General features: G+C 51.3%; 1 protein-coding gene across 7 annotated transcripts in view; it reads left to right on the plus strand.

The window, feature by feature from the left end:
- The window catches only part of PI4KA (phosphatidylinositol 4-kinase alpha), a 94,484-nt gene that overhangs the window by 21,001 nt on the left and 45,960 nt on the right, over positions 1–27,523 (plus strand). For 6 of the 7 annotated variants that reach the window (XR_003005744.1, XR_003005745.1, XR_003005746.1 and 3 more), the window contains exons 2-19: positions 1,064–1,180; positions 4,057–4,150; positions 6,703–6,791; positions 9,037–9,109; positions 9,645–9,904; positions 10,382–10,448; positions 13,349–13,497; positions 15,026–15,091; positions 17,130–17,226; positions 18,318–18,509; positions 18,858–18,958; positions 19,754–19,883; positions 20,605–20,737; positions 21,719–21,814; positions 22,177–22,360; positions 22,774–22,877; positions 24,695–24,863; positions 26,514–26,564. Coding sequence is in view for 4 of the 7 variants with exons in the window: in XM_024763689.1 (XP_024619457.1) it covers positions 1,064–1,180; positions 4,057–4,150; positions 6,703–6,791; positions 9,037–9,109; positions 9,645–9,904; positions 10,382–10,448; positions 13,349–13,497; positions 15,026–15,091; positions 17,130–17,226; positions 18,318–18,509; positions 18,858–18,958; positions 19,754–19,883; positions 20,605–20,737; positions 21,719–21,814; positions 22,177–22,360; positions 22,774–22,877; positions 24,695–24,863; positions 26,514–26,564 (2,172 nt within the window). In the remaining 3 variants the exon portion in view is untranslated. Of the gene's footprint in view, positions 1–1,063; positions 1,181–4,056; positions 4,151–6,702; positions 6,792–9,036; positions 9,905–10,381; positions 10,449–13,348; positions 13,498–15,025; positions 15,092–17,129; positions 17,227–18,317; positions 18,510–18,857; positions 18,959–19,753; positions 19,884–20,604; positions 20,738–21,718; positions 21,815–22,176; positions 22,361–22,773; positions 22,878–24,694; positions 24,864–26,513; positions 26,565–27,523 lie in introns of those variants that run through there. The other variant, XM_024763690.1, reaches the window with a different exon arrangement.

Raw genomic sequence — 27,523 nt, forward strand, 5'->3', positions numbered from 1 at the left:
ACAAAAGCATTGTTTTTGTAGGTCAAAAATGGTTGAATATCAGCAGTTAGGGTTTAACCTAATATTTGATCCAGTGGTTCATCATGATTATTTTCCTAATGTTAAATATTTAGATTGTTTCAGAGTTTCACTTAGTATACACAACACTGGGGTGAAAGTATTTTACATAATCTTTGCCAGTTTCAGTTTCTCCTCTTGTATTTGCCCTTTTAAAATCTGAAGGGAACAACAGCAAATTACTTTCTATAAAAAATTACAATGGTAATTGCCTGATGCATTTTCAGGGCAAATGGCAATCACTGGCTTCCATTTCCTTTGCTATTAGAACATCCCACCAGACCACGTGAATGTCAGTGAGAGACTTCTCATTGGGTCCATGGGACAGCAAGGTTAGGGCCTCCTGGTGTATCTTAAAGCTCTGTTCAGAGCTTGCTCTGGCAGAGATTTTCAAGATTGGCATCACCTGATTTCCTTTTCATAATAAATCCTGATTTTTAGTTCTTTTATGACAGACACTGACTGTTGGTTTGTTCTGACGATAATCCTAGTGTTTCTATTTATTCAGGAAATTGCTGACTGCCTGCCTGCTGCCCTCTGCCTGCCACCATGCCATGTCCAGTAACAATATATATTGTTTATTGAGCACGTACTGTGTGCCCCGCACAGTTCTGAGTGCTTTACACACATTTAATGTTTAAAGAGCCCTAAGGGGAGACCTTGTGACTCTAGGTAGCTTACCTGTATGTTTTCATAACCTGCTCACGGGCACCACTGGGAGGTGGGGACCCTGGACTGCCCTGACACCGAAGGGCAGACGTTAGCCATGGTGCTTTACCACCTCCGTGGACACAGCCTTTCAGCTCTTGATCCAGGTTCCTTGGAGGGGTGTGTATACCATCATTTCAGAGGCTGGAGGTGTCCTTTTTAATTACCTTTTGATTGGAAAAAAATGACTTATTTGTTGTATATATTCACTGGGCTTTTTGGTACTGGTTTATCTGAGTGTGGGTTTATATATTTTTAAGCTATGGGCTTTTTTTGTTTGTTTGGTCTCATTTTCTAGGTCCAGAAGCTGCTATGTATGTGCCCAGTCGATTTCCATGGCATCTTCCAGTTGGATGAAAGGCGGAGAGACGCGGTGATTGCATTGGGCATTTTTCTCATTGAATCTGATCTACAGGTAGGACTTGGCTAAATTAAAAGTGTTTCTGCATGCAAAAGAGGGTGCAATTAGGGTTTAAGTTTGTGCCTACTTTATACTCCTAAATCAGGCCTAGAGGAGCGCTCGAGAACCTACCTGGTGTAAGTGGTCAGCTGAGGGCGAGTGATGGGGAGGGAGCAGAACTGGTGGGAATGAGACCTCTATGGACACGTCCTCAGGAAGGTGCGGTTTTTGTTTTCGACAGAATGTTAGAGTGCTTTGTGAAGTAATCATGTACCCTCCAGAGTAGACTTGATTTTAAACCTCAGGCAAAACACTCGGGAGCCAGACTCAGAGTAACCACTTCTTTTCCTTCCAAAAAGACAGTGTTCTTTGAGATAATTGTGACATAATAGTCTTTTTCAAAACTATGATATAAATTGTTTTAGAGTACATGTTAATGTGTCTTTTAAAGGTGATTTACAAACCATTTTTGTCACTACAACAGAAAGTGGCCATTTTTTAGTATTTACCAAGGCTAATTGAAGCAAATGCTCAGTCACTGGATACAGAATCTTTTATCTGTTTATTTTTATCATTGCCAAAAATCATTTTTTAAAATTCCAAGTTTAATCATCCTATGTTAAAAATATAAAGATGTCAGCTATTTGAATTTTTATTCATCTAAAAAAGTTAGCTTGCATGTCCTGGAAATTTTACTTCAATAAGAATTAATATTTTTGACAGAGTATTTATACATTTGAAAAAAAATAAGCATTTTAATTTTAGAGAAGTATTTCAAAAATTAAATAGGTTACCTGATCAAGGCCACATGAAAAACCAAGATTAGATGCATAAGCTGCATTTTAATTCTTCTTCCTCCTATTTATTTACAAATGTGAAAATAAATACAATCATTTTCTATTTGACAGGTCCTATTTAAATTTAAATATAGAAATAAAGGGAGGAAAATAAATTTTCAAAAAAAGAAACCTGTATAAGAAACTACTGCTATTTGAATGAGTATTACTTGAAACTATCTTTGGCAAACACATCACTTGCTGGATTTACCTGTGAGCCCCTAATACCTGTATTGGGTTTTTTCAGATGGCAGGGAAGAGACGAGTACAAGTTACTTTTGGTGTGGTTTGGGTTCCGGGTCAGTGGTTGGCAGGGGTGGCAGCAGCTGTCCCATGGGGCTCACAGTTGGCCTGAGCTTCCCAGGAAGCTGGAGGCCTCACGGACACCAAGAGAGGAGCCCGGTGTCTGCTGGCCCCTGTGCCTAGGGACCAGCTTTCTCGTGATCCACCTGGAGTTTGTGTTCCTTTCCTCCATCCCTGGTGGGTGCTGGCACTGGCCTCCTTTGTGCCCAGTTAGTGGGCTGCCCTGGCGGCAGCCGTGGCCAGAGTAGCAGTGGTGGTGACACCATTGCAGGGTGTGTGGGGAAGAGCCCGGGCCGCCTCCTCTCTGCAGGGCCTTGGTGTGCAGCCCCTTTGGGGTCTTGTGTGTGTTAGTACACCAGTTCCCTGGGCAATTGTTGTACAGGAAAAATGGTTTTGTTTTCACTAAAGAAAGTTCTCTATTTATTTTGGTTACCTGCTGTGGCATAAAAATTACCCTAAAGTTGGTGGCTTAATTACCCCAAAGTTAGTTGGTTTTGTTTGGCAGAGGTTTTTGCTCATGAATCTGCAATTTAGCCAGTGCTCAGAAGAGCCCAGTCTCTGCTCCATTTGGTTTCATCTGGGGTGGCTCAAAGGCTGGCCCTGGAGTCACCTGAAGGCCTCTCCCCCACGTGTGTGGGGTTGATCCTGGCCGCTGGCTGGACCTTCTCTGGGGCTCTTGGCCAGGGCCCCTCCATGTGCATGGCCTCCCTGTGTGGCCTGGGCTGTGTCACTTAGTCACAGCATAGTGTCTGGGTTGCAAGAGTGCATGTCCTGAGAAAGAGCCGGGGGAAGTGGCTCTGCCATCTCTGAGCGAGCCTGGGAAGTCAGGCTTGTTCATTCTACTTTCTACATGCAGCTATCCCTCGGCATCTTCAGGGGATTGGCTCCGGGACCCCTTGCAGGTACCACAGTCCAAGGATGCTCCAGTCTTCCATATAAAATGGTGTAGTACTGTCGGCTCTTTGTATCCACGGACGTGGAACCCTTGGATACGGAGGTCTGACTGTACACTAGAAGCAAGTCACCAAGGCAGCTCTGTTTTCAGGGGATGCAAATTTGACTCTGCCTTTTGGTGAAAGGAGTGTGGCAGAATTTGTAACCATGTATTCAAAGCTACATGTTTTTTCAGCGTTTCAGAACATCAGATAGTGTCCCCTTCTCTGGAGCACACTTGTCCTTCACGGGGGCAGCCGCATGTAGGGAGACAGCCAGGAGAGCTAGTGGTGGAAGGTTATGAACTCTATGCTGATTGGCTAGTTTGGAAACTAGATGAAAGTAATTTTTCCATTGGCTAACGTTGGCTATAAAGTCTAATGCTCAATTTGAGAGGAGCAAAAGGAAACATGAAGCCGAAAATTTATGAAAGGAAGGGAAGAGCACAAGGGCTGTGAACAACAGAAAGAAGCATCCCCAAGTTTGTAAGCTGCTCTCCAGTCTGGAGGATGTGGTCCTGAGGTTTGGGTTTGGGGACTTTAAACACCTGGCAGGAGGCAGTTCTGAGTGTGTGCACACGTATCTTCTTCTGGAGGCCAGAGCCAGGCTGGACCCTGAGCAGCAGAGGGCAGGTGTCGGCCTTCCTGTTGGCCGTAGGGACGCTGCCCGCCATGTGCAGCAGGAAGGGTGCGACGCTGTGCAAACGCCCTTCTCTGAGATGATCAGGATGTGGATGTGCTTTGTTTTGGGCTCAGTCTGTGCTAAAAAGCTACCAATTGTGTACTTAATTAAATGTAATTTTTTTTTTTTTTTTTTTAGCACAAAGATTCTGTGGTTCCTTACCTTCTTCGACTTCTTAAAGGTCTTCCGAAAGTGTATTGGGTAGAAGAAAGCACAGCTCGGAAAGGCAGAGGTAGTTTTGCTTAAAGTTTCCCTGAATGCGAGGAAGCATCTGTGTGTTTCCCGTCTGTGAGGATTGAATGTTTAATCACACTAACGCAGCAGTTAGGATGCTTCTAGCTGGTTCCACTCCTGTGCCTGCAGCACTAGCACTTTCTCACGTTGCCCAGAGCCCTGGGCGGGATGAGCGGACCTGAGCAGGACCACGGGGACCCTCAGGAACCTTTGCTCATGTCCCATTGGCTGCCCTGGGTCCCCTGCTGTCCCTGAGCTGGTCTGTTGCCTCAGATGGAGAGGCTCACCCTGCAGTGAGGTCAGTTCTCCAGATGGCCTGGTGGCTGCACAGAAAGGAGGGCTGAGATGGGAGTTTGGGACTCAACCACTATGTCCACTGTCAGTAGTTTTATGGCTTTGTCGATGTTGCTAAGTTTCCACTGAACTTTGCATCTTTGCAAATGGAATAAATTCATGTGTATTTCTTTTTAACTTGTATTCGATACTGATCTCTCTTTAAGGTCAAAGAGAAAGTTAGATAATCTTTTCTCTCTTCCCCTCCACTGCCCTCCCCTCCCTCCCTCCCTCCTTGCCTTCTTCCTCTTGTCCCTCCCGAAGTATTTACATAGGTCCCCTACATGCCAGGCATTGTGCTAAACGCTTATAACACTCATGATCTTGTAAACAGATTTCCCAAGACTCCAAAATCAGCTTGGAAGATCTCCAACATTTCAGAGTTCATGACCCATGAGACTGAAGTTTCCTTGTAATCTCTCTCTCTGAGTCCAAGGCCCCCACCTTCAGATCTAGCAGGGGGTTGGTGCCTGCAAACAACGCCCTTGTCCTTTCTGTTGGTGGCATGGCCTGAATTTGTCAGGTGGGCTCAGTCTGCTGGAGACTGTGCTGTCCTCATGAACATCCGCTTGTGCCTGCCCGTGTTCCTCTTGCCCTTGGGGTTTTCAGCATTTCTGGTGACTTACTGTACCTAAAGCTGACAGACCCCAAATTATTCAGGTGTCCTGGAATTTGAAAGACTGCAGATTAAATAGAGCATTGCTGAAAAGTGAAACATCTGTGTCAACCATTGTTATCTAATTTGGGGAGAAGTAGAATACTAGAAAGTGTTGATCCTATTTTATTTCAAAACAAATATCACTTCTGTATACTTGGACTCATTCGAATGAGTTTTTTAGCATTATTTAAACATTGTTAGAGACTTCCTTGGTGGCGCAGTGGTTAAATATCTGCCTGCTAATGCAGGGGACACAGGTTCAAGTCCTGGTCCGAGAAGGTCCCACATGTTGCGGAGCAGCTGGGCCCGTGCACCACAACTACTGAGCCTGCGCTCTAGAGCCCGCGAGCCAGAACTACTGAAGCCTGCATGCCTAGAGCCCGTGCTCTGCAACAAGAGAAGCCACCACAGTGAGAAGCCCACACACCACAACAAAGAGTAGCCCCCGCTCACCGCAAGTAGAGAAAGCCCACACGCAGCAATGAAGACCCAATGCAGCCAAAAATAAATAAATAAAAAATAGATAAATTTATTAAAAAAAAACATTGTTAGAGATATATAAATTTCCAATTATTGGGTAATATTTCAGTCTCCTAGTTTCTATTAAGGCAATATCACTTTTGCTTTGATAAACGCCATAGCAGTAGTTCTTAAGTGGCCATCCCTGGGCCAGCAGCATCAGCACCCTGGGAACTTGTCAGAAGGGAGATTCTCAGACCCCACATTGGAGCTATTGAGTTAGGAACTCTGGGCCCGGGAGTCAGGCAGACTGAGTTTCAACAAGCCCTCCTGGTGGTTCCGGCCACGCTCAAGCTTGAGAAGGACCTAGAGCTGCATTTAAGAATCACGTGTGCGGAAGTAGATACGCAGTGGTCGTCTGCTCTGTGTGTGTGTGTCTTTGAGTCAGTGCTCAACGTTCAAAATTGGTTAAATGTTTAATAGTGATTGGACCTCCTCGGCAGCAGGTCTAAACTTTCCAAAGTGCAGAAGTGGTGCTTCACTTGTGGTCTTTTGGGTGTAGTGCTCCCTTCTTGACCTTGAGGCTCTGCTCCTGAGAATCTCCGTACTGGCAGGCTCAGTCAGGGAAGGGCTTAAAAACCTACAAGGAATAGAGCACATCTCTGGATGCTCTTCTGAGGATTTTCTCCACCTGTCAGAAGAAAAAAGGAAAAAAAAACATCAATTCAGTTAAGTGATAGTAATTGTTGTTTGACAGTTAGCCTCCATGGAACATCTCCCATAGTCTTACCAAGATTGATTTCCCAATTTTATTTAAGTTGGGAATAAAACATGGAATCTGTCATGTTGAGAGGCTCTGTAATCTCAGACTATAAATTGGCTCAGCAAACATTTCAGTTTCTTGAACCAAAACATTTTGTTACAAGGAAGGCAGGGGTGTTTCTCAACGAACACCTTGGGCTCATATCTGTTCTCTGGAGGCTCATCCTGACGAGGGCGGCCTCCACTGTAAGCAGGTCCTTGGCAGCCGTGTGAGAGGGAACAGCCAGATGGGGTGGCCAGTCAGTGTGATGATCCGATTCCTGTCTTTCTGCCTCCAGGCACCCTCCCAGTGGCCGAGAGCTTCAGCTTCTGCTTGGTCACTTTGCTGTCTGACGTGGCTTATAGGGACCCTTCCCTCAGGGATCAGGTAAGTGTGTGGTGACTCGGTGTGTGTTTCTGTAAGATCTGAGAGTCCCAAAGTGATGACAGGGCAAAAAAAAAAAAGTGATTGGATTGTTTATGTTGATTTATTTCATACTGTTAGTCACACACATGAGAAATGTTAAATCCTGCTTGCAGTGCTTAGTCCCCTGCTGACCTCCCGAGTCTTATCTCGTTCAGCTTTTCCAATTGCCCTGTGAGGTGGCCAGCAAAAGGTCACGCGTCCTCCTGCCTCAATGCTGGGGACTGACGTTCATAGGAGAAGATTTTCTGGAAAGCTGGAGCCGTTCCTTCAAGTGCTCCAGTTTTTTTAGTTTTAGTTTATTTTGTTGGAAATGTTACTTAAATGTATTTCATATTTCTCTCCTTTTATTTATTTATTTATATTTGGCTGCATTGGGTCTTCATTGCTGCGAGAGGGCTTTCTCTACTTGTAGCGAGCGGGGGCTACTCTTCATTGTGGTGCATGGTCTTTTCATTATGGTGGCTTCTCGTTTCGGAGTATGGACTCTAGGTGCATGGGCTTCAGTAGTTGCAGCACATGGGCTCAGTAGTTGTGGCTTGTGGACTCTAGAGCGCAGGCTTAGTAGTTGTGGCACACAGGCCTAGTAGCTCCACAGCATGTGAGATCTTCCCGGACCAAGGCTTAAACCTGTGTCTCCTGCCTTGGCAGGAGGATTTTTTTTTTTCTTTTTTTTTTTTTAGAAGGAAGGTTTTCTTTGTTTTATTTTATTTTTTGCGGTATGCGAGCCTCTCACTGTGGTGGCCTCTCCCGTTGCGGAGCACAGGCTCCGGACGCGCAGGCTCAGCGGCCACGGCTCACGGGCCCAGCTGCTCCGCGGCATGTGGGATCTTCCTGGACTGGGCACGAACCCGTGTCCCCTGCATCGGCAGGCGGACTCTCAACCACTGCGCCACCAGGGAAGCCCCCCTGTATCTTTTATAATTTTTAAAATCTCTTTCCTTACTATCACACTGTAAATTCTGTGTCCCTATTTCTGCCATTATGTTGGTCTCCACCCTTCTTTCTTAGTTTAGGTTCTTTATTTACTTGTGGGTTGGCTAAAGAGGTAACTAGATGCGTTAGAATCACATATTATTTAAAAAGCTAACAGGGCTTTTCTATCAGTAACACCTATTGAAATAGGTCACCACAGAAGATGGTGGCATAACTTTAATACGTGAAATGGACGAAACATTGCTTTCCAGGTCCTCACTGTTCCGCATCATTTGACACTAGCAAAACGTGAGCAGTTTGGTGATGAACAAGTCACCTCAGACCAACTTCATTTTTCTGCCTGGATTCCCCAAGACTGGAAGCGGGGGAAGTGAGAGGGACTCGGTCTAGGTGCTCTTCATCAGGGCCTGGACCACACCTCTCCTGACATCCTGGGTCAGCAGTGTAGCGAAGGGCAGGGTTTGCAGAGCCACCTGAAGGACCACCCCAGGGGCACCTGGCAGGAGTCTCTGGTTGCCTGCCCCTGCGGTGAAAGCTGAACAGCTAGGACTAGCCAGGACCGGGGATGAAAATCCTGAAAGCAAGTCCGTCTCGTCTGTAGATGATTCGGATGCCAAGCTGGGAATCGAGGACCCTCGCAGTGAACTGAAGCTTATGCCCTGAGCTTTTGTGGGGCTCAGTGACGGGCAAAAAAATACCAGCCCTGCGGGTGGAGGGGCACAGCTTGAGGCAGCATGTGTGAGAGACACTTAAGGATTTCATTTCTCTGTGAGTTCATGGAGCCAGCAGTGTGAAGGGCTGCTGGAAAGCCAGTGTCATGTCCACAGACGTCTGGGGTCCATGCTGAGTCTGGTGATTACTCAGGGAGATCCCCAGCATCGCTGGAATAGTAGTGTGTTTTGTCTGAACACTGCAGTTGGAGATGGTTTCTTACACACTGAGCTATAGTGGAGTCAGGCAGGCCATCAGCAAGCACTTGAATCATAAGGAACGGATGGAAAGAACCAGGGGTGTTGAGCTGTGAAGAGAGATTGGGGGCCTGTCACCTGTTTCCAGAGTTAGGAGGCCTGTGGACCAGCCAGAGAGGGAGGGTTCTGTCCACAGAAGGTCTGTTGCCTGACCCCTCTGCAGAGCTTCCGTGCAGGGGATTATGGATCAGGAATGAGGTTGGACAAGAGAATGTCTAAAGCTCCCTCTAGTTCTGAATTAATTTTGTGATATTTATCTGATTTTGTTTATAAGTTTGTGTGTTATGTTTCCTTGGCTATTCCAGATTTTAGAGGCGCTTTTGCAGGTTTTGCATGTCCTTTTGGGAATGTGCCAGGCCTTGGAGATTCAAGAGAAAGGTATGTTTTTCTTTTTATTGTTTGTGATTATCCATCCCCTTGCTTTTCCCAGTCTTCAGATTTTCTGTTCTTTGCAACCAGTGTATCTGGTGGACGTCACCTTTGCTGCATGTTAGCTGAGAGCCCACGTGGGGTCATGAGCACAGGTCTGCTGCCTGAATGCTGGGCTACTTCCCCCTCTGGGGCTCGGTTTCTTCACCTGTAACATGTCTGAAGGTCATTTTTCCTCTGGTGTGAGGCTACCAATCTGCTCCCAGAAGGACTAAATGCACTGATTAAGTCCCGTAAGGGAGCCTGCTCAGGTGACGTGGCTGAGGGACTGATTTGGAGGTGCTGTGCGTGGTTAAGACCTCCCACTCACAGGCCGTGTCTGCAGCCGTGGTTGAGGATGGATGGAAAATACTGCCGGTCAGTGCCTGGGCTTGGGCCTGTTGCCATGGCTAGTTCTGGCCCTTGGACTTGCTGGTGGGGGGCCCTGAGATGGGTGGTCCCAGGTCCCCAGGTGGTGCTGCCACGGCTTCCCTCTGCCTTCCAGAATACCTCTGCAAGTACGCGGTCCCATGCCTCATAGGAATCTCCCGCGCATTTGGGCGTTACAGCAACACGGAAGAGTCCCTTCTGTCCAGGCTCTTCCCCAGAGTCCCTCCTCATTCCCTCCATGTCCCCGAGGAGCTGGAAGGTGTACGGAGGCGGTCCTTCAACGACTTTCGCTCCATCCTCCCCAGCAACCTGCTGGCGGTGTGTCAGGAGGGCACCCTGAAGAGAAAGGCCAGCAGCGTGTCCAGCATCTCGCAGGTGAGGCCATGCGCCCAGACCGACAGGGGACGGGGGCTTGTTAGGTGCCCACTTGCGTGTAGTTTGAGGGAACTTGGGGAATGTGAAGGGTTCTCATTAGAGTTCTGTTTAATACAAAGGTTGCCTTGTCCTTTTTAAGATTTATAAGTGAGTCATCTCCTGGGAGGTGAAGTGTTTGGGCACCAACTCTTTTCTGAGTGCAAGACAGTTGGTGCCTGTAGAGAATATGTAATTGACTCATGGAGAAAGACGGGGACACGAAACACTGACAATAGTCTGGCTCAGTCATCAGGTGTAGAATATATGGCTAGACACAAGAATTTAGAATTACAGTAGAGAACCTGTAGCCAGGGTGGGCTTCAGCGAGGAGGTGGGGCTGAACCAGGGCTCTGGCCAGCAGAGGGAGCCTTGTCTGAGACAGATCTGACTGAGGTCTGACTGGCCTTTCTTATCTGTGCGTGTGGTTGTGTGTTTCAGGTCAGCCCTGAACGAGGGGTGCCCCCTCCCAGCTCACCTGGAGGATCCACCTTTCACTACTTCGAAGGTGGGCTTCGCCTTTCTGCTGACCGAGCCCCCAGGCACTGCTGTTGTGCATCTTGAGTGTCAAGCTTTTAGAAAGCATTTATTTTCTATTTTTGATTAAACTTCTTAAACTTGAATCTAAAAATATTTCAAACATAGAGAAAAGTGCAGACAATAATATACAGGACCCCAAATGCCTGCCATCTGAATCTTAGTACATTAACCTGTGAAAGCACTGCTTTTCAGGTAGAAATACTAGCGGTGGGTCCTTCTCTTGTTTCTTGTTGTTTAAGGTCATTAAGTGCGTGGATAATATTAAAGAACATAGTAATGAGACTGCATGTAATCCCTTATGTTTAATGAGTAATACTTTCTGTAGAGCTTTGCTGTTCACAAAGGACTTTCAGGTAATTTACTGAATTTGATTCGTGTGACAGCTCTGTGCAGTGTCAGACACTTGTTACAATAGCCTTCACCTTCTCCTCGAAGGAAGTAAGGTGCAGATTGTGGGGAGGAAGTGGGGAAACAAGACCTCCACGCCTCATGGCACCATCCGTTCCATTATCAGTGACACCCCTGCATAAATCCCAAATCTTACACCTGTGGTTCCTGCAGCTCTGCCTTTTGCCTCCTTTTGTGTCCACCACGCGCTGGGTCAGCCACGCAGGATGTCATCCTCATGTCGTGGTGTGTGTCCGGGTCACAGACTTCTTGCCTTCTCTTATGACTATCATTATTTTTTACAATAAACTGGTATGTCATTAAGGTGAACGACATGATGGTTTGGTATACATAAATGTGGTGAGGTGGTTACTGCAGTCAAGCCATTAACTATACATCTCCTCACATAGTCACCATTGTGTGTGTGCGTGTGTGGTTAGAGCACCTCCTCTCTCAGCGCATTTCTAGCATCCAGCACGGTGTAATTAGCTCTCTGGACTCAGCCCGCATAACCGTCATCTCCCCATTTCCCCACCTCCCGCCCCGGTCACCACACTCTCTGCTCCCATGTCTTTGAGTTTTTTAGATTCCACATATAAGTGAGAGTGTGCAGTTTTTTTCTATCTGTAACTGGCTTACTTCACTCAGCATAATGCCCTCCAGGAATATTATTCAGCCTTAGGAAAGGAGATCCTGCCATTTGTGACAATGTGGATGAACCTGGATGTGATGCTGAGTGAGATAAGCTGGTCACACGGGTGCATATATAATGGAAAACACATGGAGCATGTGTGTTCATGCACACTGTACATATACATGTTTTATGTAGTTTTCACACACATTTCATGCGCGCACACACACACCCTTCCCACCTTCTTCCCACCTGTTCCCTTTAATTTGGCCTCACCCCACCCCCAGTCCAGCCCCCTCTGTGGCTTCACCGTGTTGGCCTCCAGCGTCTCAGCTCCTCTCAGTATTGTTGCCCCCGCTCTGTTGTAAGCTGCCTCCTGCTGTCATGGCTCTTAACCTGTAAAAAGGTGTCATTCTTTTTTTGTTGTTGTTCTTACATGTCTGGGTGGAAAATATTAGGACATGATTCTACCTAAGCTTTGACCTGAAACACCCCAGTGAGAGGCAACCCTCCCCAAGGATTTGCAATCCAGCTTTTACTTCTTTTTCTAATTGAAATATAGTTGATTTATAATGTTGTATTAGTTTCTGATATATAGTACAGTGATTCAGTTATACATATATATTATATTCTTTTTCAGATTCTTTTCCATTATGGTTTATTACAGGATATTGACTGTAGTTCCCTGTGTTATTCAGTAGGATCTTGTTGTTTACCTATTTTTTTTTTTTTTAATATTTATTTATTTATTTATATTTGGCTGTGTTGGGTCCTCGTCCCCGTGTGAGGGCTTTCCCCAGTTGCAGCAAGCGGGGGCCACTCTTCACTGCGGTGCGCAGGCCTCTCACCGTCGTGGCCCCTCCCGCTGCAGAGCACAGGCTCCAGACGCGCAGGCTCAGCACTTGTGGCTCACGGGCGCAGGCGCTCCGCGGCACGTGGGATCCTCCCAGACCAGGGCTCAAACCCATGTCCTCTGCGCTGGCAGGCAGACTCCCAACCACTGCACCACCAGGGAAGCCCCTGTTTACCTATTTTATATAGAGTAATTTGTATCTGCTGCTCCCAGATTCCTAATTTATCCCTCCCCCACCCCCTTTCCCCTTTAGTAACTGTAAGCTTGGTTTCTATGTCTGTGAGTCTGTTTCTGTTTTGTGAATAAGTTCATTTGTGTCATGTTTTTTAGATTCCACATATAAGTGGTATCATAACGATATTTGTCTTTCTCTGTCTGACTTACTTCACTTAGTAACTTAGTATGATGATCTGTAGGTCCATCCATGTTGCTGCAAATGGCATTATTTCATTCTTTTTTATGGCTAAGTAGTATTCCGTTGTATATATACGTACCACATCTTTTTTTTTTTTTTTTTTTTTTTTTTTTTTTGCGGTACACGGGCCTCTCACTGTTGTGGCCTCTACTGTTGCGGAGCACAGGCTGCAGACGTGCAGGCTCAGCAGCCATGGCTCACGGGCCCAGCCGCTCCACAGCATCTTCCTGGACCAGGGCACGAACCTGTGTCCCCTGCATCGGCAGGTGGGCTCTCAACAACTGCGCCACCAGGGAAGCCCCCACGTCTTCTTTATCCATTCATGTGTCAATGGACATTTAGGTTGTTTCCATGTCTTAGCTATTGTGTATAGTGCTGCTATGAACGTTGGGGTGCATGTATCTTTTGTATTAGAATTTTCTCTGGATATATGCCCAGGAGTGGGATTGCTGAATCATATCAGCCTTTACTTCACATGGAATTTGAGTGTAAACAAAAGCAAAATCGATACCGTTGTTGGTTCTTGAGGGAGTATCTGGGTCTCATACTCCCACGACTGACTTTCTGGTTTTGCCCCGTCAGCCTCTTACTTGCCTGATGGGAGTGCCCTGGAGCCCGACTACTACTTCTCCACCATCAGCTCCAGCTTCTCCGTTTCTCCTCTTTTCAATGGCATCACTTACAAGGAGTTCAGTATTCCCCTGGAGATGCTCCGGGAACTCGTAAACCTGGTAAGCATAGCCTTGATGGATAGATGGACCACGGGTATATCAACCAGTGGAATTGCTAGTTGTGTCAGCCTATATTTCACAGCACAGCTTGGTAGTCACAGTTTTCAGATTAAAGAGGGAAGGAGGGACACATCCTCGGAGTTGCTGTGCGGCATGTTCTCATTTGTCCCTGCAGCTGCCACGTGGGGCACAGCCATGCGTCCCCTTGTTAGAGGTGAGGAAGTTGGTGTCAAGTACCTTAAGGGCTAAGGGCAGGGCCCAGGCTCAGACTGTGGTCCGACCCCAAGCCCACCTGCTCTTGCACTTGACCCAGCTCAGGGGCTGCTCTGTTTGGAGTAATACAGAGCTAGTGTTTCCTGTCTGGGGACCTCTGTGTAACCTTTGCAGTCGCATCAGAGATGCCATTGTCTGAGTCCTGGAGTGGCTGGGCCTGTGACCCACCCCTGAAGTTGCCATGCTTGTACCGGGGTGCTGCATGGTGGGTTTGGGTGGGCCAGGACAGACTCCAAAGACAGGGCTTTCTGCTTTGGAACGAATGAGAGAGAAGAAGAAGGTCGGGGTGAGGCGGGGGCCAGGGACGTGGCGCTTGCCTGTGAGGAGTGTGAACAGAAATGGCCCAGAGGTGGTGGCTATGGGTGGAGAAGTAAGAAGATGACCCAGTGTCGGCGGGCAGGGTGGAGCCAGGGTGAGCTGCTCAGTAGCCGGCTGTCCTGAGACCCCCCAGCCGGCCACGCTGTCAGTGTCCCGACGGGACAGCAGCTCTTTAGGGTCGTGTCAAGAGATGCCAGTTGAAGGCTGGATGTCTTGGGTTGTTCAGGGCAATTTGTTTTTCAGTTTTTTTTAACTTTCAAGGTTAGGTTTTCTTCTAAACCATTTTTAAATTTCTTCTCCTGGCATGTCGTTTATCATTATCCATATGTTTTAAAAATAACCTTAAAGCACTGTAACGTGGAGGCAGTTTTCTCAGGCGGTTCTCGGTCGGCAGAACAGTTCTTCCTGTCCTGAGCACTGGTACAGAGTGGGGCCGGGGTGGGGGTGGCCAGTGCTCCTGTGAGGAATTCGCAGTGTGTGCTGCAGCGCCCGGAAGAGCCAGCGCCTTGGCCTGGGGAGGGGGCATCGTTGGCGCCTGGGGACTGGCTGTGACGGGGGTCTACCACATCTGGGAGGGGCCTCGGGGGGGGAAAAATCAGTCTTGCCTGGAGTCTCAGTGCTTTTGCTTCCTGGAAATGGAAACCTAATGTACCCAGATTTGAGGGAGTTGGTTCCTTTTCTGTTTTTATTTCATTCCCATCTATGGTAAGAAAGAAGTTCTAGGTGATGGCAGGATTAGGGACATTTGTGTGTGTATTGGAGCCTTGGGGCTCCAGTGATGTGCTCATTGTTGGCCTCTTATTTCCATCCATTTTTCACTGTGAGCTTGTGATACGGTTTCATACATCAGCACGATTTGTTCTTCAGTGGAATGAGCTGGCACTCCTGTCTCCCCCTATGTGTGCCAGGTGCTCACGAGGTCTCGTTTCCCTTGCAGGTGAAGAAGATTGTTGAGGAGCCTGTTCTCAAGTCCCTGGATGCAGTCGTAGCCAGTGTGATGGAGGTACGTCCCTCTGAGGGCATCACGCTGAGATCACCTGCCGGGCACACCTGTGTGGGGGGAGTGGGGAGGGTTTGCAGTGGGTGGGGTGGGGCCACTGGAGTGAGGGAGAGGCTCGCCCTGAGACTTCTGCGTACGTTGCAGTGACGACAGCACACCTGCCACCCAAGGGCTTGCCCTGTGCCTGGCTCCTTTAGATGTGTCCCCTACCGGTGCCCTGTCCTGGCCCCTCAGCAGTGGTCAGGGTCTCTACTTCACAGGTGAAAGCAGAGGTTCGGGGAGGACTAACTGGTGCCCGCGTCCCATGGTCAGCATGGGAGCTGGATTGCGGCCTGGGCCCCAACTCTGCTCCATTGTGGTCCTTGCCCCCACGGTGCCTGCAGAGCCACTGCCAGGGCTCGGTACACACCCCTCATCAGTCCAGGCACTGCAGGCCCTGTCTTGTGAGTGTGAGGGGTGTGTACTCAGGCATCTTCTGTCCTTAGCATGTTTGGAACCAAGGCCCACAGCTTTATTCATAAAATCATTAAATGTCGCTGCTGGGAGACCTCAAAGTCCCTGGGAACATTTGGATCAGCCCCCTTTTGTCAGGGTCCAGAGAGTTCACCAATTTCCAGGCTAATGACTGCTGTGGCCATGTGCTGGGCTCAGATTCCTTGTTAAGCCTGGCATTCTTTCTCTCATCCGATTATAAGACATGCAGCGCCTGGCACCACCAGGCTCAGTTATGAAGCGGGAAGGGTACCACCAGGGACCTCCCTGTGCTGCAGGCCACAGCTCCTGCTCTTCATGCACTCCACCCCGCTGTCTGCGGGCATTAGGTGTGTGGCCGGTCACTTGCCAGCTGGTCCGCAGCCCTCCTGCCCGTGGGCCTGAGCTCTCACTGTGCTTGCTCTCAGAGGTGTCCTGGTGTCCTTTGTTGGTGTGGGGTCGTGTGACCCTGGGCAAACCAGGAGGCCAGGGCTGGAGCTGGGCTGGCAGGCACAGCAGCCAGACGTGTTGGGCCTGAGTGCCGTCCGTGGTGAAGAGCTGGCTTGGGTCCTGAGGGGAGAGGAATGCCAGGAACATGAGGCTTTGGGGCCCTTTTCCCCGCAGAACAGAGCAGTTTCACATATTTTGTTTCATAATTTGGACTTTAGTGTAAATATCCATTTGAAGAATTGGTTTTGTGGCTAAAAAAAAGCTCGAACCTGAGTCACTGCAGGATAATCCTCCTCCTCATCCACCTTCACTGGCAGTGACTCTGCTTATTATGTGCCAGATGCGACTCCCTCTCCTTGAACCCACGGCACACCCACTCTCAGCCGGGAAGACAGAGGCTGGCAGGGCCTTCATCACACAGCTCTGGGGCCCTGGGGCCGGGCTGCACCGCCCGGGTTCCTCCCTCCTGGCTCTGGGGTGGGACCCCTGCTCACCTTAACCTCAGCCAGTGTCACATCTGCCCTGCAGGGAGTCATGAGGACTGTGCCTGTAGGGCCATTCGCGCAGTGCCCTCTGATGGCACCGGTGCCCATGGGACACGGCCTCCACCAGCCTCGCCCCGCAGGCCCCTTCCCGCTGTGGATTTGCCTCTGCTTCTGCCTTCCCCGCGCTTACCTGTGTCAGAACTTTTGTAAATCGTGCCTTTCCATTGCACTAGACTGAGGGTGCAGAAAAATTAACAGCATCTTACTCAACTCACTAGACCTCGGATGAATTTTTTTCCCCAGAAGAAAACTAGCGTCACATTTTAGATGAGATTGCTAAAGAAAATTTAAAGTGAATTTTAGTTACAAAACGTAGGCCGAATCCGAAGGTGCCCCAGCTGTCGTGTCTATGACTGATGGGGACAGGGTGCAATGTGGCCTTGTGGCCCTGTGGCTCCTGCACCCCCACTCTCCTTGTTCAAAGATGCCTGGAGAGGGTGAGCCCTCAGTGAGAGGAGGTGGTCCATCCTCCAGGGGCCTGGGGCTGCTCCCCGCAGGCATCTCTGGGCAGTGTGAGCGTAGGAGGGAGGAGGGAGTCACGGTGCCAGTCACGCGTCCCATGCCTCTACCCGCAGGCCAACCCCAGCGCCGACCTCTACTACAGCGTGTTCAGCGACCCCCTCTATGTGGCCACATTCAAGATGCTACGGGACACTCTGTACTACATGAAAGGTGAGGGTGGGGTCCTGCCTTTGTGCCAGGGCTGCTTCACAGCATCTGCAAGGAACGTGGACACGTTCCTGGGAGAAGCAGGTGATGAGGGACATGCATCTGTCGTCCTGCCCCCCGTGCTGCCAGCAGCGCAGCCTCTTTGGTGGGTGTGTCTCCTCGGCTGATGTCTGACACGGACGTGTGGGGTCGTCCTGATCCCCTGGTCAGGCATACAGTCTAATGTGTCTGCCTTACATGTTTCAAAACATTAAAAAAAATGAGAAAACGAGGCAGTTGTGATCTTACAACTCAGAATAATTTGTCAGTAGCGGAGCTCACACACGGAGTTAGCAGTTCCTTCCAGGCTCTCTTGTGTGTTTTAAACAGTTTTCCTAGGCTCTTCCCTTAAGTTGCTGAATGTGCTTCATAAACAAAAGCTTTGATGACCACATGGTGTCCTGTGGGTGTCCCATAATCTTAGCTGTTTTCCTGATCTGATTCCAAGCACTGCTGGGGCCTGAGCCTGGTTGGGGCCACCATGAGGGCTAGGTTCCCGAAAAGCGGCAGGTGCTGGCTGCTCGGCCTGACCCCGGAGCCTGTGGCCTCCCCTAGCCAGTCTGCTGCTGGCTTTCTCGGCCAGTCTGCCCTCTGCCTGTGCCGTCTCTCGGGTCTCCTGCACTGTCCAGGCCCGAGGACGAGAGCTGGGAGAGGCTGCAGACTGGGTGTCTTCCTATGCAGGGGGTCCTCCTCGGGCTGCATCCAGCTTTCCCACATCTGATAACTGACGCCCTTTTTAGAAAGTATCACAGGAGTACTTCTCGTTAAGCAGACCAGTTCTGGTGATGGCACTCCCCAGGTTGTGTCTCGTGTTCAGGTTTGAGTGTATTGACAGCTTAAAACAAAGCATGGCTCGCATTTCGCTGGGAGGTGACCATTCTGAGTGTCAGGTAGCATGTGTGCAGGGCTGGCGTGCGTGCCCGTTCTGGCTCGCCCCAGCCGGCCTTCCTGGAAGCATGGTAGCCAGCAGCAGCTCCTTCTCCCTGGGTGTCTGTCGCAAGGGAAAGACCACGGCTGCTCACAGCCTGAATCTGTGCCCGCTCTCCCTCCTGCAGACCTGCCCACCTCCTTTGTGAAGGAGGTCCATGACTTCGTGCTGGAGCAGTTCAACACCAGCCAGGGGGAGCTCCAGAAGATCCTGCACGACATGGACCGGACCCACAGCGAGCTGAGCCCCCTGAAGCTGCGCTGCCAGGCCAGTGCCGCCTGCGTGGACCTCATGGTGTGGGCTGTGAAGGACGAGCAGGGTGGGTTCCCCGTGCCACCGCCTGGCGTGTCCTCCGCTTATGAGGAGAGGAGGGGGCTCAGGGCGGAAGATGGTGCTGGTCCAGGAAGGTGGGGGTTCGGGGGGAGCCATGCTCAGGACATGGGACAGGGTGGGGGCTGGCAGTGGAGGGATAGCCCACCCCGCAGGATGGTGTCGTCATAGCAGCAGGAAAGGAGCAGGGACGCCCACCTCCGACACTTTGTGGTGGATCCGCTTCTCAGAGTTAGTGAGCCCGGGGTTTAGTCACGTTCTATTTTGACTGATGAAGGAGTTTTTGTGACCATTGGCCTTTGCTAAAGGTCCGTACCCTCCTCTGTTCTGAACTTAGGTGCAGAGAATCTGTGCATCAAGCTGTCTGAGAAGCTGCAGTCCAAGACATCCAGCAAGGTCATCATTGCTCACCTGCCCTTGCTCATCTGCTGTCTGCAGGTCAGTTTCAAGGGCCCCGGTGGGGGTGGTTGGGGGCGCGGTGCTGACACCCGTCAGCAGGGCCTTCTTTTTTTTTTTTTTTTTTTTTTTTTTTTTTTGAGGTACACGGGCCTCCCACTGTTGTGGCCTCTCCCGGTGCGGAGCACAGGCTTCAGACGCACAGGCTCAGTGGCCATGGCTCACAGGCCCAGCCGCTCCATAGCACATGGGATCCTCCCAGACCGAGGCATGAACCCATGTCCCCTGCATCGGCAGGCGGACTCCCAACCACCGTGCCACCAGGGAAGCCCCAGCAGGGCCTTCTTGCCGTGGCCAGGCTGTGGGGGGCACCAGCAGCGAGGTCTGAGCTGCTGCCTCTAGGAACTTGAACTAGAGTCTGATGTGGACAAGTTCAGTGCTGGGAGGCCACTGCTGACAGCCAGCAGGCTTTCTGCAAGTGGGGTCCAGGCACAGCCAAGTCCTGCGTTGTGAAGGCTGCCCTGCATCTGCCGGGTGTTCCCAAGGCCTCAGACGCCAGTCTGCTGTGCCGAGACTCTGACCTTGTCCCAACCCCACTGACTTCACGTCTGCCGTTGTGTAAAAGTAATGCTTGGTGCCCTTTCTCCCCTAAGTTTCTTCTAAAAGAAATGGACACACTTTAACAGTGAATCTCGCCTTTGGGTGGAGAGATTCCCAACCACCCCCTTTCTGTCTTTGTGCCCCATGGCCGGGTGGCCCTTGGAAGTCTGATTGACTTGGTGTCTGAAGGGGTGGGCACCTTCCCTGCGGCCCCTGATGGCCCGCTGTGCGTTGCAGGGCCTGGGCCGCCTGTGCGAGAGGTTCCCGGTGGTGGTGCACTCGGTGACGCCATCCCTGCGAGACTTCCTGGTGGTCCCGTCCCCTGTGCTGGTGAAGCTGTACAAGTGCCACAGTCAGTACCACACAGGTAACTGGCCGAGAGGCCGCCATCCCTGGGCTGCTCCTCTGCCTTTTCCTCCCAAGGCTTCCCCTGCACAACCCCCTGGGGTGCCAGGCCTCCCTCACGCTGCCACTGCCCCAGGCCCCGCTCCAGGCCTGCTCTTTTTGGCACCTGCCCTCTCTGGGGCATCCTGCAGTGTGCGTCCCATGTCCCAGTGCTGGGCCTGGAGCTCTGTCCCCTCCGCTGCCACAGGCCCAGAGCACGGCTGGTGACCAGTGTTAATTAAGTACCCTGCTGCGCACTCGGGTGCTGCAGTGGTATCACCATGCTGACCCCAGTCCCACCAAGGTAGTCCCACCCTTCAGGTGGAGAGAGACTGAGGGCCCTGCTCTCACGCTTGCCCACCCTTCCCACCTTCCTGCTCGTGAGCTGGATGCCCTCAGGCCATGCCCTTGCCTTTCTGCTGGAGCTGAGCTCCTAGGGGCCAGGACTTCTGAATCATTTCTTAAGACGTTGCTGTTTTATGTATTCATTGCTTTGTAACTTAAATGTGCTTCCTTGATTTAAACATTTGTTTCATTCTTTCTGTTCTCTGACACTTTGGATTCTGAAATGCTTGGTGAAGTCTTTGTAAAGTGATTGCTTTTATAGCTAAAGATGATTACATTTGATTTTGGTTTTGAATTTCAAACACGGGTATGGAAAGTGACAGGCATAACCAGACAGATATTTGAACTTTTACTTCCAGTTGCTGGCAATGATATAAAAATCAGCGTAACCAATGAGCATTCCGAGTCAACCCTGAATGTGGCGTCGGGGAAGAAGAGCCAGCCGTCCATGTACGAGCAGCTGCGGGACATTGCCATTGACAACGTCTGCAGGTGGGCGGCCTCGGGGTGAGGGGGACAGGGGCGGAGTGTCAGGCAGAGCCAGAGACATTATTGTTCAGGGAAGCTTCTAAACCTGCACTGGATCCGAAAAGGGAGATTGCTACATGTTAAAGAAAAAAAAAAAATTTCCTGCCTTTCTTTTCTTGATCATAAACGTAATAAAAAACAGAGAAAACCTGTGATTTGTAGAAAAGTAGACAGAAAAGAATTATCCCTTAGCCCATCATCCAGAGTGATGACATGTGGTCCTATTTCATCTTGTTTTCCATGTGATTTTTGGTATAAATGAGAGGTTTTACATGCCCGAATGTCCCTTCAGCACCAGCTCCATCTGTGTGAACTCTTGCTGTCCACACTTGGGGACCAGATACATTCTGATTTGCAGGAGACGTACCTCTCCTTGTCTGAGTCCTGGCGCCTTGCTCTCGGGGCCATCGGGCTGGAGCCCAGCTACTCTGTCAGACTGTCTTCTCTGACTTTGTGGCCTGGGAGCCAAATGTGTGGGGAGCGAGAGATGCTTGTAAGATTTCATGCTCCTCAGGGCTGTTAGATTTCCCCTTCTCTAGAGCATAAGCATTTCTCCATACTATTAAAACTTCGATATGTAATTTTAACATTCCCTCAGCCACCGTGGGACCATCTGTCTTTCGAATCAGCTATTGTGACTTTTGTTGAGAAACGGAATTTTAAATTGGAATTGGCATGAGTATGACACCCTAAGGGAGACCGTTCTGGGCAAGATAATGAAGTTACTATTTTCAACTGAGATACTTGTCAAAGGGTGAAATCTACAGCTGTTCTTTGAATTCATTCTGTGTAATGATGTTCATTCAGATTTCTGGGGAAAGAGTATTCAGAGCGGGTCTTTAAACCTTGCAGACCCGAGACAGGAAAAACTCAACCAAAATCAAACACAAAATGCTCATCTGGTTATTCTGATGCCTCATTCTGCTTGGCCTCCTCCTTGCTCAGATGCCTGAAGGCTGGCTTGACTGTGGATGCAGTGATCGTGGAGGCCTTCCTGGCCAGCCTCTCCAACCGGCTCTATATCTCCCAGGAGAGTGACAAGTACGTCCTGTCCTGTCCGGGGGGGTGGGGGCGGGGGCAGCTAGCTGGTCCTTTGCAGGCTCATGGGGCCGCTGGCATTTGCACGTCTATGCCGCTTTCTGGCACGGAATGGCGTCGGGCATTGAGTCTGTCCCGCGATGTCTGCTGAAGCCCACCTTCGAATGTCCACCCTGGACACTGGGGGAAAAGACCTGTCTTCCCGCCTGGTGCTGGTGATTGCAGATCCCAGGCTGTCACTTTCAGATGGACGCTTCCTCTGAGAGACTGATGACCCTGGGGTTCAGGTCCTGGCTTCCGGCTTCATTTCCCTGCTGCGTGCTGGAGCACCATTCCCAGGGCGTGTCTGTCCTTCCCTCCCATAGGGATGCTCACCTGATTCCGGACCACACCATCCGAGCCTTGGGCCACATCGCAGTGGCCCTGAGGGACACCCCAAAAGTCATGGAGCCGATCCTGCAGATCCTACAGCAGAAGTTCTGCCAGCCCCCCTCCCCGCTTGACGTGCTCATCATCGACCAGCTTGGCTGCCTGGTCATCACCGGAAACGTAAGCACGGCCGGGAACCCACTCTCCCTGGGCAAGCTTCGCGAAACTCCTTGATTCCCAGGAATGTGGAAATACACATTAAGCTTACCCTGCGGAAGAGTTAAATGCTCCCAACTTTCTTAACACCGAATGGTGAGATTTTTTTCCAAGTAAAGGAGAATAGTGTAATGGTTCCAAGAGTGCCGGAGAAAGAGGTTTAAACTATTTTCTTGCCGTTGTTAATAGAATAGAATGGAAATGGAACCTATTCCACTCTTGGTGTCTAAGTTGAGGTTTGCATAAACCTTTAGGAAGGGCTGGCCTTGATGCTATTTCAGGCCCCACTGTCCCTGGTCCCCAGTGTGTCCCCTCTGGGTGTCCATGGAGGGCGCTCCCAGAGGAGATGTGGTCACATGTCCCTCACTCTTTTCCAGCAATACATTTACCAGGAGGTGTGGAATCTCTTCCAGCAGATCAGCGTGAAGGCCAGCTCTGTTGTGTACTCTGCCACCAAAGATTACAAGGACCACGGCTACAGGTAAGTCTTCGCAACCTCATTGTTGCTCTCGATCCTTTGAAAATGTGAGATGTGGGGACTTGTCTTTTAAATAAACATCTTTTCTTACAAAAGCACTACATGTTAGAAATACATGTACCCAGGCGGGAATGACCCGCACAGGGCCGCCCCTGAGCTAGCATCTCTGAGCTCCTCACCCAGTGGGCACAGTGCCCCCGGGTGACCGTGTTCTCACAGAGCAGAACCAGCCTTCCTGCCTGTCGTCATCTTAGATGTCAGCATGGTGTGCATCAGGTGGCAGTGCCGCAATCTGTCTGGCCAGCCCTAGGCTGCACATTAGATAGTTTTCCAGTGTTTCTGCTGGTCGGTGCTGCATACCTGTGCGGTCTCGGATGCTCGCCTCAGGGTGGATTCAGAGGGCAAGGGAGGAGATGTTGACAGCCCTGGGTGTATGATGTTTGCGTGAGTCCTCGCCCTCCCCAGGGATGCCCCAAGGACGAGACGTGTCCTCCTGTGTTTGGAGGATCTCATGGACTTGGTCAGATGACATCAGGAGGGCGGTGGGCAGGGCAGAGGTTCTCCTCTCCCCTCCTGACCACTCCACCCAGGGGAGGGGGTGGGAGTGCGGCTGTGTGAATGAACTCAGGACATGCTCATCTTCTCTGTGCCTTAACTTCCTCACCAGCTGTGTGGGTGTATGAGGCTGTGTGTATGCATGTGACAGCTCTCAGCACAATGGCTGCTTCTCTGCCTTCTCACTGCCGCTCCCATGGGAGCGCCAGCCACTGGAACGCAGGAGTGGCCTTAGGGGGCCGCCAGCTCACCTCCTTCTCCTGTCTGTCCGTTCTGGTCTCTGCAGTGACACTGACACACAGACCAAAACCTCTTCCCCTTGCATCTTGCTCCCAGAGCAGCTCCTGCGCCTCCTCGCCCCTCCCCTCCGTCTTTCCTTCTGACCTCTGATCCCACCTCTGCCTCGCTGCTCGGCCTGTGCCATGTACGGAACTTACCAGTTCCTCATCTTCTGCCACATTTCCTTCCTAAAGCACTTTCTGACAGTGCCACCCACAGTAACTGGTCTCCCGCCGGAGGAGGCATCCACTGCCATCCGTTTCCCCCCTAGAGATTTGTCTGGGAAGGTGCCTTTTGTCCTGGCTGCCGTTGCTCTGTGATTTTGGGGGCAGACAATGTGCTACATGCTTCACAGGGACTGTTTGATTCCCCCACGCCCTGCAAGGAGGAAATTATTATCCTTGTTTACTCAGGAAGAAACTGGGCCTTAAAGACCTGAGCTACTTGGCACAGCCCGGCTGCAGCAGCATCCAGCTGGCCTGGCACTCAGAGCCTGGCCACCCCACTGGTGTGCAGTGTCAGCTTCCTATTCAGGGTTTACATGGGGTGACGGGGTCGGGGCAGGTCATCAGGACCACTGAGCACTTCCTGAGTGTCTGGTGTGAGCTGACCCTAACCTCAGCCCCAGGTGGAGGAGGAAGTGTCGTCAGGGTTTCCTGGGTGGTGGTGATGAAGGGAGACTGTAACTGGAGGGGAAGTGGGTCCCCTGGAAGTGCCGGGGAGCGACATGCCCGTTCTCAGCTGCGTGGCTGCCCAGGCACTTGGAGGAAGTGTCCCGAGACTGTCAACATGCCCCAACACGCAGGCTCCTGGAAGCTGAACAGCCCCTGGGCCCCCAACTTGTCTCGGGGGAGGTTGGGGTCTCTTCCGCAGCAGCTGACTTTCCTTCAGGGCTGGTATCCTCTGGTGGCATGTCCCTCGCCTTGGGGGTCTTCGTTCACAGTACTGGGGGCGGGCACTGTGGCCGTGTCACTTCTCTCCCACAGGCACTGCTCACTGGCTGTGATCAATGCCCTGGCCAACATCGCGGCCAACATCCAGGACGAGCACCTGGTGGACGAGCTGCTCATGAACCTGCTGGAGCTGTTTGTGCAGCTGGGGCTGGAGGGCAAGCGGGCCAGTGAGAGGGCCAGCGAGAAGGGGCCCGCCCTGAAGGTAGGGCTCAGCCCTGGGCACCGCCTTGAAACCTGTGCTTTCTCCCTTTACCTGGTGACATCAGGAACGGGGGACTGGTTCCTTCCCAGGGTGCTGGCGGGAGTGAACAGACAGACGAGGGGCTGCCCCTGCAGGCTTAGCGGGACAGGCATGGGAACAAAACAGGGACGTCGGGTGGTCTCAAGGCCTCTCTGAGGTGGAAGCGAGTGAACAGCAGCCTCGAGTGAAAGTCTCACCTAGGAGCGAGGGGCTGGTGCAAACAGGGCCTGAGACCCTTTGCCCTGCTCAGCCCTGCCTTGCTCCCCGCCACAGCAGGCTAGGCCACTGTTCCTCTTGTCTCCTGAGTGGGGCCCAGCTCCCTGTGCCCAGGAGATGGGGGCTCGAGGGTGTTGGGGAGACACCTGGAGCCCAAGGAGGCCGAGGCTGTACCCTGTTGAGGGCTCCAGGGCCCAGCTCCCCCACCCCCACCCCCACCACTCTCACTGCATCTCCCGGGCTCAACACTCAGGTGTCCTGCTTCGTTCCTCGGCTGGGGTAGGGGCTCCTTGGGTGCCGAGCTGAGCTTGCCCATGCACCCATCCCCCACCTACAGTGACAGGCCAGGTGTCTGTGGGGCAGCAGTGGGGGGTGGGGTGGGGTGGAGACTGGCCAACACACTGACCACCAGGAGCTGAGGACAGAAATCAAGAGCTGGGGGGACACCAGCTTAGGACTCTGTCCCCACCCCTGCATGGCCATGGGGCCTCGGCAAGGTGTCCTGACCCTGTCCATCCCTGAAGATGGAGCAGCCCTGCTGCAGTGGGCAGTCGATGCCCTCATGGTCAACTGAGCAGCTGGGCTTCCCGAGCCGGGCTGCTCCTCATGTGTCTGGCCAGGTGGCTGACTTTTTACTTAGTTTTTTTTTTTTGCGGTACGCGGGCCTCTCACTGTTGTGGCCTCTCCCGTTGTGGAGCACAGGCTCCGGACGCGCAGGCTCAGCAGCCATGGCTCACGGGCCCAGCCGCTCCATGGCATGTGGGATCTTCCTGGACCGGGACACGAACCCGTGTCCACTGCATCAGCAGGCATACTCTCAACCACTGCGCCACCAGGGAAGAGCTCAACCACTGCGCCACCAGGGAAGCCCTACTTAGTTATTTTTAAGTAACCCCCAAATTTTCCCAGACTTGGAAAGAATGTGTGTTCATTATAGAAAAGATACAGAAACCTATAAATAGTAAAAATTTCTCTCCTCAGATCCAATCGTCGTTAACCTTTTGACAGACTTTCTCCTAGGTGTTTTATGCAAATCTATTTATTTTACGTAGTTGGCACTGTGTGAGAGCATACTTTCTTACATTTAATATTTGATCTGGGCACTTTTTAAGGTAACAGTGCTTTTCAGAGCGCAGTCTCTGTAACAGCTTGTGATATTTGTGCAGAGTTGTCACGGTTTATGTAATCCTTCTCCTGTTTGACATTCAAATTGTTTCCCTCTTTTGCTGTTAAGATGATGCATCTTCATACATGTTTCTCTGTATATCTTTTTCATTGTTTCGTGTAGATTAAGGAATTTCAGTTTTCATGACACTGTGTCAGGTCTTTTTTTTTTTTTCCTTTTCAATGAAAGAAGCGTGGGCTCATCAGTGACTCAGTTCTGTTCTCCTCCAGGCCTCCAGCAGCGCGGGGAACCTGGGCGTCCTCATCCCCGTGATCGCTGTGGTGAGTACCCGCCCATTGGTGTCTCGGACTCAGGTGTGGTGCTCGTGCTGAGTGCTGCCCAGAGACCTGCAGCGAGTTCCCTGAAAGGTGCTGTTCTGAGGCTGCAGGGATCCTGCAGCTGTGGCTGTGTCTCCGATCTTCCGCGACTGCCCCATGGGCATGTGCCTGCTGTGGCCTTGCTGCCTCGCCCCCTTTCTCCATGCTTGGCCGAACCCCTGGCCAGCTGACCAGGACCCTACTGCCTGTTCCTCAGGTGTCTGGGTCTGACTTAGGTTTTCCCTGAGCTCCCACCCGGCTCAGGTGCCTCTGACTATGGCCTGCAGGTGCTGCTTCCAACCCCTCCCCCCACCCCCAACCCCCCATAGTGAGCCTGGGGCCTCTGGTTGGTGCCTGGGCCTTGGGGCTGCAGCCCTTGGTGCCCTGTCGGGGATGGCTCAGGCCTGTCTCTGCCGCAGCACTGCCGCAGTCAAGGGCCGGTGTCCGTCTTGTCCTGTCTCAGCCTGCGGCCACTTCTTCCCAAATGGCCCTTACAGATGTCACTTTTCCTGGCCCAGGCGTTCCCAGCTGCCAGACCTGAGCCAGGCCCGCATCCGGCTTTGTTTCATTGGTGATTCTCGAGCTCCCACTTAGCCTGCCTTCTGCTTAAGCCCCTGCTTCCGCCTCCAGTTCTCCCTCTTCGTTCAAGCCTCGAGCATTTACGTGGGTGTCCCCGCACGTGGTGAGGTTGACCTCCAGCTGCGTGGTGACCCAGGGGCGTCGAGGCCCGGTGGACGTTTGGGGAGCCCTCTCCTATCTCTGCAAAGTAGTTACTGTCTCTGCTTCTGTGGGCATTTGTCATTTGAGTCTGGGGACCGTTGGGGGTCCAGTGTCAGCCGACCAAGGCGGATGGGAACCGGCAGCTAACTGGCTTATCGTCCCTGGCTCTGATAGTGAGACTGATAGTCGCGGACTATGTCTGG

This window comes from Neophocaena asiaeorientalis, unplaced genomic scaffold (genome assembly GCF_003031525.2).
Source record: "Neophocaena asiaeorientalis asiaeorientalis breed wild unplaced genomic scaffold, Neophocaena_asiaeorientalis_V1.1 scaffold110, whole genome shotgun sequence".
Lineage (NCBI taxonomy): Eukaryota > Metazoa > Chordata > Mammalia > Artiodactyla > Phocoenidae > Neophocaena > Neophocaena asiaeorientalis.